The sequence below is a fragment of the Phyllopteryx taeniolatus genome, chromosome 15 (genome assembly GCF_024500385.1).
Source record: "Phyllopteryx taeniolatus isolate TA_2022b chromosome 15, UOR_Ptae_1.2, whole genome shotgun sequence".
Classification (NCBI taxonomy): domain Eukaryota; kingdom Metazoa; phylum Chordata; class Actinopteri; order Syngnathiformes; family Syngnathidae; genus Phyllopteryx; species Phyllopteryx taeniolatus.
In genome coordinates this window covers 12,999,818-13,013,696 of record NC_084516.1, presented here as the reverse complement: position 1 = coordinate 13,013,696, position 13,879 = coordinate 12,999,818, and the positions used below count along the sequence as shown (strand labels likewise).

Genomic DNA, 13,879 nt, shown 5'->3' with positions numbered 1-13,879 from the left:
TATACTGAAATAACGATCATTTTATTTACAGTGTGAAATGTGGGCCTGTTTAGCTGAGCTCAACGCTATTATTATTTTGTTTAAATGGCAACAGGTGGCTACACAAGTTAATTGGACCGCCTGCCTTCTAGTGGAAGAGCATTTAATTGTTCTGCATGTCAGTGTATTTTGCTGGCATAGATAGATGAACAAAGATGCATTATTTGTCGTAAGCAGATCATGCTTTTCAGCCCAATTAAATGAAATAGGATAATTCCGCACCTGATAATCTCTCACTGGTGTAAGGTACTAGCGTAAGACATTTTTTTAAGTTCATTTTAATCCTACCATTGCTTGCCTGCTCCATTTCTTTCCATTTTTTCTTACTTCCAGAAAGTCGCTGTCTCCTGTAGGCTTGGTGTCAGGTGGTCTGGCCGTCGGCAAGCTGGTGCTGCGGACCGGAACGCCTCGACCGGGCGGCGACTCCTCTCCATGCTCTTGTCCCGAAACTCCCGGGGCGGAGATGCTGCTCAGTGGAAGCTAAGGGATATTTCAAATCTTCACCCTCCACCCACACCTTGTCATGTAGTGATGCAGTTTACACACAGTTGATTCTGTTGTGGTTTAACACAGCAGTCCCCCATGTTCAGGCCACGTAAAGGCAAGTACTACAAATTTATAAGCGTCTGGGTTTTTTTTTGTTTTTTTTTCTTTATTTGCTATGAATTTATAATTACCGTGCATACTTTGTGTATTGCTTGTGCCTTGGAAAAACATTGCATCCCGAAAGTTTTCCCATCTGTCATCTATACAGGCCTTCCATGTACTAGTGGTTTTATTTACAGTGGAACCTCCAAAGTCCAACACAATCATTTGACTTTCAAGTTGTCCTAATATCGAAACAATTTTGCCATTGGAAATAACGCAAAATGAAATCATCTGTTTCAGGCTCAAACTCAAATTGTGCGATAAAACTACCGTAATATGAAATAAAAACACTAGGCCTTTGCAGATTCCTAACAGACACAATGACAGCGAACAGGTCTAATTGGGAAGACTTACTTGCGCTCAAATTGTACTGAGGAGCCAGACCTTTTCTGGTTATTATGAAACATTTTTAAAAGAAAAGCAGCTCACATCCTGAAGACGCTCACTGAGCTGATGTCTCACACGATTTGCTGACTTTTGTTGTTTTTAACTTTTGAGGCATTTTCAAAGAAATTTTGGGGTTTTTTATTCGAACATTTTGGTTGAACTCTAAATTCAACCACTTTTGGGGATTCCACTTTGGACGTTTCACTGTATCTTAATGCCACTGCTTTTGCTTTCTATCTACAGTATTGTAACGCTGCACGGCACATTTAGTTTTGCTCTCAGAGAGCGCAGATCTTTTAGGACCTCAGTAGCTACAATGAGGATAAATGTTTATCCGTCATCCTAAAAACATGCATGTTAGCGTCACTGAAGACTCTAAATTGTCCATAGTTGTGAATATGGGTGTGAATACCATACGTTCCCTGCGATAGACTTGCAACCAGTCCAGGGTGTATCCTTGCCTCTCGCCCAAAGTCAGCTGAGGTACGCTCCAGCTCACCTGCAACCAAAATGAGGACACGCGGGATAGAATACGGATGGATGGATGTCAAACCTTGGTATTCTGTATTTATTTCATATTTATTATTTTTTCCCCAATCAAAACCCATCAGGGAACATAACAATTATAGAGACATATGCATTTTTGTCTGTTATATTAAAACTATGGTATATTTAATTTAAATGTATTTTTGGTGATTTTTCGCAAGTGAAATTCACCATATTTTTCATGTTCCTCACATTACTTAACCCTTACATATTGCTGGAATCAAATTTGACCCATTTTGACTTTTGACAGCAATAGAAAATACCTTAAATGTCATTCTTAAGCCATTACATTTGAAGACTTTTCCTAAAATGACCCAAAATACACAAAAACAAATACAATAGTACAAATTTGACCCGTGTCTACTAAAAGGGATTTTAGATTCACCAGCGTGTTAAATCACAGAAAATGGTGGTAATGGTGGGAAATCTTGAACTTGTTAACCTGTATTACATGCCATAAATAAACAGTGGTAACAGTTTTCAAGAGGCAGCTTGAAACAGCATTTAGAAATTCCTATGTTCCCGCCACATTTGCCCAGGTTCCCACAGAAATGTGCAACTGTTAGTCTCTGAAAGGTCACGGTGAATCTCAGTGAAAGAGTGAAAGAGTAAAACAGCATTTTAAGAATAATCATACAGTACATACCAAACGTAAGCAACAGAAGTCATACAGAGGGTCAGAGGGTGCCTTGACACAGGCACGAGACCTGCACCTGGAAAAACAAGTACTTGCAAAAATACACTTTCTATTTTCTCTCAAACGTTGATTAAGGATTAATCATTCATTTATTAATGTCAGACAGGCTATTAATATATTTTGAAATGAGCTGTAGCCCATAATTTGATATAGCCCAGTGGTTCTCAAAGTGTGTTTCAATTGCAGCTCCCTCTAGTGGTATGTGAAATAATCACTGAATTAAATGTTTAAACTGCATAATGTTACAGTGGCTTAAACGTTTTCTAAATCCAGTGCAGTACACTTGTTAAGTACAGGTCAGGTGTATTTGACTTTTATGTTCAATAAATTTGCATTTCATCTTTTAAACTGTTTATTTTCAAACATTTACTCAGGTACAATTTCCATTGAACTTTTTGTGTGCACTACAATTTGATTTAATAGTTATTTAAGTACATCCATCCATTTTCCTTTCTGCTTATCCTCACTCAGGTCGCGGGCATGCTGGAGCTTATCCCAGCTGACTCTGGGAGAGAGGCGGGGTACACCCTGAACCGGTTGCCAGCCAATCACAGGGAACACATAAACAACCATTCGCATTTAAGTAAATTTGTTCCTATATTTAAGCACAGTGTTCATGGTAAAACTGTGCAAAATGTTACAGTGGCTTGCAATAATGCAAAATATCCTTTTTAGGTATAACACCCTTCTGTTTTTTTTATGAATGCTCACACTACTGTATTTTAATGTTGGTAGTGATGGTAGTATTTGTAGAGCCATGTATTTTTTGAGGTACTACTTTCTGTAAAAAGTTGAAGGACCACAGATATATAGACAATTACGAGGAGGCTCTTGGCCGGTATAACTAGTATATAGTATATAGTATAACTTAATTCTAATTGTGCTTCCTTCCACTTAAGTTTTGCAATGCAGAAATATCGGGAAACAATGAAGACATATGATTATGCCATCAAGGTCCATATTTCAAACAAACATGATGCAACACATTTGGTGGTTAGGGTTGAAATCTCAACCCCAGCAGCAGTGGACAACAAATGTCTTCTCTATGCCAATACTCAAAAGTGTCTGATAACTGTGTCATATGATGCTTTGAACCAGGCGCCACCAATGAAAAGCCAACGGCACGTTCATGAGATCCCATTCCACAATGGTTAGTCATGGTTTGTGTGGTTAGTCATTGCTGCAATCGACACCAGAATTGAAATGTAATCAAGGAAATTAAGGGTGGAGATCCTTGGTGTTGTATATGACAGACTTGAAGGGGTGGTGAACAAAGGCCCGTGGGCAATTCTAAATACAAACAACCTCAGAGGCACGGTTCTGAAAAAAGCCCTGAAAAAAAATGTAACCCACCTGAACGGATCCTTGTGTTTACTTGTGCTCCGTCCGTGTTTTGTTTGTGCATTTCGTGCACCGCTAACTTCTGTGAAGTTGTTTGTCCGAGTATTTTGTATCAGGACTGCAGTCACTATGTTCGATTTAATAGCGGTCATGGTGTCTTAAATATTTGCCGGTCATCCGATCTGCTTTAGTCAGTAATATGCTGTAACCCTCCATGATAGAACACATTGGTTCTTCGTGGTTGATGCGCATACATCCTCTCTATGTATGCATATAAGAGTCATATTTCGTCATGGAATATGAAAACAGCTTGGGAAACTAATATTTTGTACGTTTTTGTATGTCTGGGAAGTTCAGCTCTGTGAGCCACTGTTGCATTTGTTTACAACGCTATCCTGTGTACTGAGCAGTAGTCTATACACTGTAATCCATGTAAATATCATCATTAAATCTTCATCAACTCATTTAATGAATGATTTGCAAGAACTCTTGAGATTATCTTCCTGTTGTCAAGTTTAGCTAGAGGTTTCCTCAGGGGGAAATTGTGTTGCTTTACTATTACAGTCATGATGTTAAATATTCTGTGGAAGTACCATATTTCCTCAGAGTACCCATGGGAATTTTTCCTCAACAGCAGAGTACCAGGTGTCTATTGGGGCAAGTGTGTTTATTAACAGGGAGACCTCTATTCATACAACACGTTTCTAATATTTTATTTGAATACTTATTCACAAATAATAAATGAACAAATAATAATGAAATGAAATGTAAAAATGTGTAATTAGTGTTTTTTTTAACGATAGGAATATAATTCATGTTATTTAAAAATTGGAAAATAATTGTTTTCTCCAATCCCTGATTTTTTTTTCTCACATCATTGTTGAAATGATTACCAACTTTTACTTTGATAAGATCAATGCTGCTCCACTTTCTTTCAACTGCACCTTAGCGACACCTTTACAGATGCCACATCTAACATGGCACATGGTGATATCAGTCGTAGTAAAATAAATTACAGTCAACTAGTGGTACCGACCTACTGTTGTTGTTTTTTTTCGATAAATAGTTTATTTCAAGGGTGAGAAACGTATGGTCCGACTGGTTCTTTAATCAGGCCCGCCGAGCATTTACATTATCAAGAGTACTGTAATATTTTTGTGTTTTCTTGGTTTTTATTTATTTATTTAGTCATAAATAATGAGTTAGTTGATTTATTTTAACTAACACAATAGCATTGAATATTAATATAAGAATATTAGTAGAAGAAAAAGTACATTTACTGTAGATTTTACTTTTGATTAATTGGTTAGTTAATTATAATTACATTCATAATAAAAATACAATTAAAATGAAAATTAATTAATTATTTAATAATAAAAAAAACAAATTTGCACACACAGTTTAACTATTTTCTTTATCTCGTCTATGAATGACCTGGCCCATGTGTGTCCCTTTTACAAAATCTAACGGGGCCCTTGAGCACAAGTACTTAGCCACTCAGATTTATTTGTCCAAGTGAACGACATACCGCTCTTTGAGGAAATACTGTGTTTTCATGACAGATATTTTTTTGCCTGTTTTACTTCTCAGTGTCATTGATGACTTTGTTTTGGGGTTTTTTTTTTGACAGTGCTGCATTTTAAACATGGCTTTAAGAGTCTGTGGTTCACAGATGTAGTGCCTAATGCGCTGCACTACTTCCTTGCCCTTTCACTTCCAGTCGATGCAGTGCAGGCACTTTCCTTCAAACGCCCCCGGCATCATCCTGCATTCATTCTTTGTCATGCATGCAGTATACAGTATTGTGGCTCTTGTGATGGCAGAGCAGTATCAATGTAGTTGTGATACAACACACACACACACAAGCACGCAAACACAGACACACACGCGCACACACACAACTCGCTGTAAGAGTTCTGCACATGCCCACTGTGTGGCCACATCAGGTGGAGAAGTTTTCTCGCTGCTTGTTTGCTCAATGACACTGGTTATTATTAATATTATTATTATTGGTTGTTGTGATTGTATGCTTTGTTTGATTCTAATAATTTGTGTCTCTTAACTCTTGATGTATGGGGTGAAAGCCTGTTCGTTCATTGTGAAACATAAACAAATGAGCTGAAGTTTTTCTTTTACTCATGTCTGTATTAAGACGCTTTATTCGCAAATCTGTTGTTTAATCGAAACTATTGAAGACATGGTACACATCAGTCATTTGATGGATTTATAGGCTTATTTATATAACCCGATCAAATTTGGTTGAATTTTAAAGTTATTGGGACAATTGTGTAATGTTTCAGAAGGAAGAAAATAAAAATCCTTTAGAGACAGCATAATGTATCATGTCCCCTCATTGAAATAATACAGTTATGTATTCCATTTATTTCCTTGGAAATGTCACTGTGTGAAAGGTTTCCCTTTTACCATAGACAAATGCTTGGCTTGACTAAAGTCCATGTGTATATGAAGATGGACTTTTAAATCATTCATTTCTATAGCTATTGAGTGAGCAGCTGACTATTGTGTGTGTGAGTGTGTATGTTTTCTTGTATTTTTATTGCATAACACACTGATGTTAAGCAACAAAGTAGAAAAGTACTTCTGTGTTGAACTGTGAGATGAGACTGGATGCATGCAACAATAAAGCGACAGTAAAGTTCATGTTTGTCATTTTTTTCTTTATTTTCAAATGCCATCACAAATTAAAACCTGAAGTTTATTTTTATAAGGTAATTGGATACATCCGGGAAAAGGTTTGCAAAATACTTCATAAATGCGCAATAATTTATGGTATGGTATGGTTGATTTTATTATCTGTTTTGAATATGCAGAGATAGGCATAACCAGGTGTCCGTGTGGGGGGGGAAGGGAAAATATCGAACAGCACCCACCCCCAAATATAACAATATAAAAACAACAACAATAATACAATCATGACTGACCCCCAAAATCTTCTTCTCCATTCATATATAGTTTTTGTTGTTTGAGGTGGTTATGGATTAAAGAGGAGCTACTGTATGTAGCTCATACAGAACTTCTTCAAAACACATTCCCATATTACTCACATTCCACATTTTTCACCCACATTTCACATTTTACTATGTTAAAACACCAACATTCTCCCCCATTCCACTCTATTCTGCCTTGTTCCCCCCTGCTTCCACATTTCTTCACCATTCAAACCATTCCACTTACTACATGTTTTCCACTTCCCCACAGTCCCACATTACCCACATTCTGCACTGTGCAACACTAAAATACCCACATTTTACCCACAATAAACAAGTTCTACATTATTTAGCTACAGTTTCCTTATTTTTCAACCGATTCGCACCGTTTTAACTTCGACTTGTTCAGCTCATTCAAACCAACCAGTGAACAACTCCAATTCCCAAAATTTCAAATAATCTCCAAATACAAGCCAGAAATGTAACATTTTTACCCACCAAAAATGTAACTTTTTCAACCAAACTTTTCCTCCTTTTTGACCCAAATTTCCCATATTATGACACATCCTACATTATTCCCTCATCCTTCAACATTTCTCGACCGTTTGAAACCATTCGAACTTCTCACTGTTCAACTCATTCCACTTCATTCAATATCATTCCACATTATTCAACATCATTCTACATCATTCCACATGATTTCAATCAGCATTTCAGCATTCACGCGCAATTTCTCCAGAAATTGCACAGTCTAGTTCACAATGATTTATTGTGTGGCAGCTGGTTGTACTAATGTTTCGGGCAGTGGCAAGAGCTTCTTTAGCTTTCCAAGTGATGAAGCCATACGCGACCGGTAGATCCAGGAAAGTCAATCGGCGGCGGGGGGGGGAAGCTGCCAACTGGATATTTGTGGCTGCCAAACAAGTAGAGAACTTTTGAACCAGTGTGTTTTCAGAAACATTTAGGAGAAATAATTCGACCTAGGCGGCACGGTGGACGACTGGTTAGAGCGTCAACCTCACAGTTCTGAGGACCCGGGTTCAATCCCCGGCCCCGCCTGTGTGGAGTTTGCATGTTCTCCCCGTGCCTGTGTGGGTTTTCTCTGGGCACTCCGGTTTCCTCCCACATCCCAAAAACATGCATTAATTGGAGACTCTAAATTGCCCGTAGGCATGACTGTGAGTGCGAATGGTTGTTTGTTTCTATGTGCCCTGCGATTGGCTGGCAACCAGTTCAGGGTGTACCCCGCCTCCTGCCCGATGACAGCTGGGATAGGCTCCAGCACGCCCGCGACCCTAGTGAGAAGAAGCGGCTCAGAAAATGGATGGATGGATAATTCGACCTAAGTTGAAACTAGCTATGGTGCCAAAATTTTTCCTTCCACAATAGTGTCTTCAGCCATAATGGTAAAGGGAGAAGCGACGCAGGAAGGAGGTGAGGACTTCTTTGCAGGTTAGTGGGATTCATATTAATGCCGCCAATCTTAAGTAACATCCATCCATACATTTTCTTAGCCGCTTCTCCTCACGAGGGTCGCGGGCGTGCTAGAGCCTATCCCAGCTGTCATCGGGCAGGAGGCGGGGTACACCCTAAACTGTTTGCCAGCCAATCGCAGGGCACATACAAACAAACAACCATTCGCACTCACATTCACACCTAAGGGCAATTTAGAGTCTCCAATTAATGCATGTTTTTGGGATGTGGGAGGAAACCGGAGTGCCCGGAGAAAACCCACACAGGCACGGGGAGAACATGCAAACTCCACACAGGTGGGACCGGGGATTGAACCCTGGTCCTCAGAACTGTGAGGCTGACGCTCTAACCAGTCGTCCACCGTGCCGCCTCTTAAGTAACATACTTATTGCAGGGGCGCGTGTCCTGGAGTCAGTATTATTGGAGTGGGGCGCGCACATGATTGTCACCTCACGCCTTCTGTCTCTGATTGGCTGTTTTTCCTGGAGCGAAGGGTTTCTTGCAAATCAAATTAGAGGCACAAGATTGGGCCAGAGAGGGTTTATTTATTTTCCACATATCATTTTACTCATTTACTACAGCCAGGTCATAATGAAATTTTAAAAAAATATGACGAAAACTTTTTTTTTTTTTTATTGTAAACTCTTATGTTGGTATAATTTTTTTGATCACGAAAACCTTGCATTTGAATAGGGGTGTGTCGACTTTTAATATCCGCTGCAACTGTGTCGCGCATGCGCGTTTGCGAGAGGCTGCAAGACGCGCAAGCGCAATGCCGGTGACAGTGGGTCGCTCCAGGCTTGTGTTTACAGCTCGCTTGGATGCTGGTCCCAGTAGTGCTTCCGACGAAAACTGGCGAACTACAATGTTACGCCAAATGCCATTTGAGAACATATAACCGCAGGGATATAAAGGTAAGCCGACGTTAATGCGCATGTGTGTTGACTGCTTCTCCAGTTGCGGTAAACAAAGCATTTTGTCGCTGTGAACTGAGGTTAAGAGGCTAGCTTGTCAGTACGCTGTACTGTAGTGGCCTGTATCCAGGATTTTCCTCCTGCCTCTCTACATACGCGACAATGTATCTCCAACAGCCTTGCGTGGGAGTCCAAATCAACACGGAGTAGCTTCGCAAACTGTTTCCCTCGAAGTCAACGAGGTTTAGCCGCTCTTTGAATGGACGGCCGCTCAGACGTGGCGGCTAACCTTAGTCAGGTTGACGCTAACTAGTCTTAAGTTTAGAGTTTGACAATTCATCAGGAGAAATGCATCAAAATAGACTATCAATGTAAACGGAGTTTCAGTTTGGAATACATTTTCCAGGCCGTGGGGGTATTTGCGTGCATCACGCGGGGTAGCAGGTTTGCTCGTGTACGGATTAAGTGGGGGCCAGAAAGCCAATTAATGTGTAGGCGTTAGCAGTAATGTGTGCTAACAAGGCGTGACGTCTACAAAAACATTGCATGAATCCACATGGCCTTCCTCTGTGTTTTGCTGGCACTGATAAATAATAGTGGGCTGGATGAATCCATGTTTTTCCTCCACGAGGTGTGTTTAGGCATGCATTTCCAGAGCTGATGTGCCCTTGAGCAAGTTGTTTGGCTTTCGTGAGACGGGGGGTGAAGTTGGAGGAGGTGACGATTTGAGGTGTGGTGTTTATTTAAGTTTTAGGAAGCTGTGATAATTCTTGGTAGTGCAGCTGTTCAGGTAGTTGACTTGTATGCAACCAGTCTGGGATCCTTTCCCACTCGATACCCCATTCACAATTGCAGATGGCTGGATGAATATAGGGGAGCAGCATGATGTGTTAGTGTTAAGCACGTCTGCCTCACAGCTCCGAGGTTTGGGATTCGAGTCTCGGTTCCTGTTTAGAGTTTGCATGTCAAATGTGGATCAGCCCTAGAGGGGAATTTTAAAAACGACCGTCCATTTTAAATGTAAAAAATCGCCGACGATCAGGCTTATTTAATCGTGGCACGATTAAAATTCAATTAATTGTCCAGTCCTATTGTATAATATAAAACGACGCTATTACTGTTCCATTTGGCAAGAACTTTGTACCTTTGGATTATTTTGTCACTTTGTGACATTTAAAATGTCAAATGAATAAAACCGATCTTTTTCACCCAATCTCGATCAGCTGAAATTCATGTGATCAACCCTGTTTTTCAGTCACGTGATCGGATCGGGACATCCGTATTCTATTCAGTACAATCAGATGTGTTTGAATGAATTGTTTGTGAAAGACACAGCACTTATCCAAATGTCCATGTAAAGGTTGGTGCATAATTATTATTTTTTTAAATTATTAGGCTTTCCATTTTGCATGAGAGCCATTTCTAGTCATGTGAGATGTTTTTTGGTTATACATGTAGCCTGGTGATCTCCATTGCCTCCCAAACAGATCGACGTGTGTTTTAGGGTGTGTGCTTCCTTCATTTGTACAATGAATTGTTTGGCCATTCTCTTTGGGTGCCCTTTCTCTCTGTACAGCATGTGTGCTGTTACTACTGTCTCACTTATTTTTGGTCACTATTATCCTTTTCCTATCTGTATGTATTTCACAGTTGAAAGTGGAAAGGGGGCTGTGTTTCAAGCCTGATTGCTCTCAGTCTGCTTCTTCCTCTCTGTTGTGAGGCGCTCGCAGGGCTCAGATGGCAGCCATGAACAGCCTGTTCAACTGCACAGTGGTGGTCACATAACAAAAAGGTGGATGAGCCCCACTTTCACCAAGCTGTATAGCTTTTTCCACTTGTGACATAACTGATCTGTAGCAACTACATCCTTTTGGCACCTTTATTTGTAATTAAAGAAAAGCAGATTTCCTTTTTTTCCCCATGTTCTAAAATACCGAGTTGCATTACTATGATTGTTCTGAAGTGAAACATTTAATGCCTACATAAGATTACAGCATTTTACCCCCAATATTGGTCCGATTAGCTATCGCGGGCGATTTCCCAGGTCAGGCCTGACATATTTTGTAGGGAGCGACAAAACTTCTTGTAATTTGACATAAACCACGACCAACGATTTGGCCCTACGATAGCACTACGACTCCAAAATGAAAAGTCTAGCATGTTTGATTATTTTATTTTTTGGGTGTAGTGTGACATATCAATGACAACTCTCCGACAGCGTACCTTGACATCGATCAATAGGATTGTACATGACCTATTTTACTGCCTCCACTGCTCTTCTCACGAACAATGTTAAATTGGCACTATTTATGTCAAGGTTTTAGGGCAAGTGATGCCGTTTGAATCGTCACCGTAATTTTGTTGCGTCAACTTGGAGAACCCCATGGAATTTTTATTGTTCGATATTTTTAACTGCAACTTGTCACCCAGTCAGAGAAGGGCTTCTCTGAGTAGCAGACGAAATTAAGGGATAGAGGCAGGGCAGGGCAATATGCCCCCCCCACCAAAAAAAAAAAAGATTCTTTATTTTTATATTGTCCGATATCGAGTCTTACCATACATCGAGTATTTTTTTTAAATATTGTTTTTAAACTGCCAGTTTTAAACCATTTGTACTGAAAACTAAAGAAACTAGAGAGTAGTATTCTAACCTGACTCACTATTTTGACTTTTTGTCTTAAAAAAAAAGAAACATCAAGACTTTGAATATAGACAACAATTACGTCTCAGCCTTGGTTGTGAGCTGACTGAATATGTGAACTTGTACGGGGAAAATCAGACCTGTTTCTGGCGCTTACATCACAGCTCAAGTAGGTTTTCGACTGAAAGGCCAAGATCTGTTAAAAACGATCAGAAAATATGCCTAAAATAATTACTGTCTATTTTGGGGGGTAATTCTTTCTGCAGACAATGTTTTTATGTCCAGAACTATGGCATAAGTACCAATGTTCACAGCATTCATTATAGGGATACTTTAAATGTTAATTCTAACACAAGTGTGAAGGGAAGTTAACCGATAAAAGATGTCAAAACAATGAAACAGACTATCTGAAATTTGATGACAAGAGACAAAATGTGTTGAGTACAAAGTCTTTAAATGTGAAACTGTCACAGTTGTTGTTTTTTTAAAATGTTATTTATTTTCATTTTTTTGGTCAACTGTGGGCCTGTGAAGCCCTTTGAGACTCTTTTGTGATTAAGGGCTACACAAATACAATTTACCTGACTTGAATCTGCTTATTTCACATAACTACAGGTGTATATTCTTCTGTTCTCAAGTTCTTCCCTTCACAATAGTGTAGTGCACTGTTGCGAACAGAACTGAACTCAAACCGTTTTTTTTTAAAACATGACTTCTTCAAATTCTGATTATATTTGTTTTAGATAGATTCAACATTCTGAATATGGTCACTCTCATTCATTTGCTCCCAAACCTGCCACAACACAACATAAATGTAGCTTCAGTTATCTCCCAGCTTGGCTCGCACTTGAAGAGTCTAGATACTACACTTATGTTTGTCTCTCCATTAAAACTGTTGAAGTATCCAGACAAGTGCCAGAATGTAGGCCTCTCTTTGACACATTGCTGTGATAGTAACTCGGCCATAAGAAAGGTGTAATAGCCACCTTTTGACTGAGCTCTTGTTTAATTTAGACGTAGTTGCGTTTACCACCTCAGAAGCAGGGTTATCGACATAACATTGTGTGTGATTTACTTCTGGCTTTAGATACTAACAACTTGAACTAGCTCCAGAGTGTAAATTGTGAGGTTTGTGTATGTATAGTAGTGCGTACTGTTGTTAAAGGACAGTGCAGCTTGGCAGGAGTGGCTAAGGTTGATGTTGATGCTAATGCTAGGCAGCCCGCAGTGACAAGGCCTTCTTTGTAGCCATGTCAGAGTTGCCAGTTAATGTTGTGTAGGTTCTCTGTGTGCTTAATGTTCTTCCTCTTGTCTTTGCAATTCAACTGAGATAGTACCCATTTGTAAACCCAGCAGGTTCAGTTCCCAGTTTTGGGGTACCATCTGAAAAGCTTAAACTGGTCGGATTATACTGTATGCCTGTCACTCTAAAATTGTCTCTCCATGCAAAATGTATCTTACATTTGCAATCTGCGCTTTTGAAGCCAACTTGTATCGTGTTATGAATGACGAGCAATCAGTGCTATATTCCTCCCACTTTAGCTGCTAGTGTCATACTATAGGTCAGTGAAAGAATGCATAACATCTGATCATATTGTGGGTGTTCTGATCGAAACATTTCCACAGTGATTCTCAACCAGTGTGCCAGTGTGCCAGGATTCTCAACCAGTGTGCCATGAGCACTCATCAGGTGTGCCGCGGGAAATTATAAAATTTTACGTAATTGCTCAAGAAATTATTTATTTACAAGAAATAATGTATCTTTGTTCATCTATGAACAGGTATTTTGACCGACAGAACAAATAAATGCTCTTCTATCAGATGACAGGAAGTACATACAGTAATTAACGTATCCACTTTTTGTGACATTTTTGTTTGTTGGTGTGCTGTGAGATTTTTCAATTGTAAACTATGTGCCTTGACTCCATAAAGGTTGGAAATCACTGATTTACATTTAAGTGGTAGTAACCTGTGCTTTGTGATTGACTGGCGACGAGGTCTTGGTAATCTGCAATGATTGAAGAGAGGCAACTGTACTCTTCTTGTTTGTTGAATTTAAATTTTTTTTTCTTGTTTTCTGAAAAAGTAAAAAAATGACTGAGGCTAACAACTTGTTTCTTCATTCTTGATACTCAGACTAATTGAACCAGTAGTAGCAATGAACAGTATCACTTACGGAAAGTGTGGAAAAATAAGTGTAAAATCAAAATTTGAACATGCTGTCACTTTCTAACCACTGTTCTGC

At 39.4% G+C, this 13,879-nt stretch overlaps 2 protein-coding genes across 10 annotated transcripts in view; both read left to right on the top strand.

Moving 5' to 3' along the window:
* Positions 1-6,319, top strand: part of rc3h2 (ring finger and CCCH-type domains 2) — a 43,797-nt gene extending 37,478 nt beyond the window's left edge. For all 5 annotated transcript variants that reach the window (XM_061800225.1, XM_061800226.1, XM_061800227.1 and 2 more), the window contains exon 20: positions 373-6,319. In XM_061800225.1, the coding sequence (XP_061656209.1) occupies positions 373-523 (151 nt within the window). In that variant the 3' untranslated portion in view covers positions 524-6,319. The remainder of the gene's footprint in view (positions 1-372) is intronic.
* A 2,508-nt stretch (positions 6,320-8,827) lies between these two features.
* LOC133465283 (rab GTPase-activating protein 1) overlaps positions 8,828-13,879 on the top strand; it is a 104,674-nt gene continuing 99,622 nt past the window's right edge. For 4 of the 5 annotated variants that reach the window (XM_061747916.1, XM_061747917.1, XM_061747919.1 and 1 more), the window contains exon 1: positions 8,856-8,993. Coding sequence is in view for 1 of the 5 variants with exons in the window: in XM_061747918.1 (XP_061603902.1) it covers positions 8,901-8,993 (93 nt within the window). In the remaining 4 variants the exon portion in view is untranslated. Of the gene's footprint in view, positions 8,994-13,879 lie in introns of all 5 variants that reach the window. The other variant, XM_061747918.1, reaches the window with a different exon arrangement.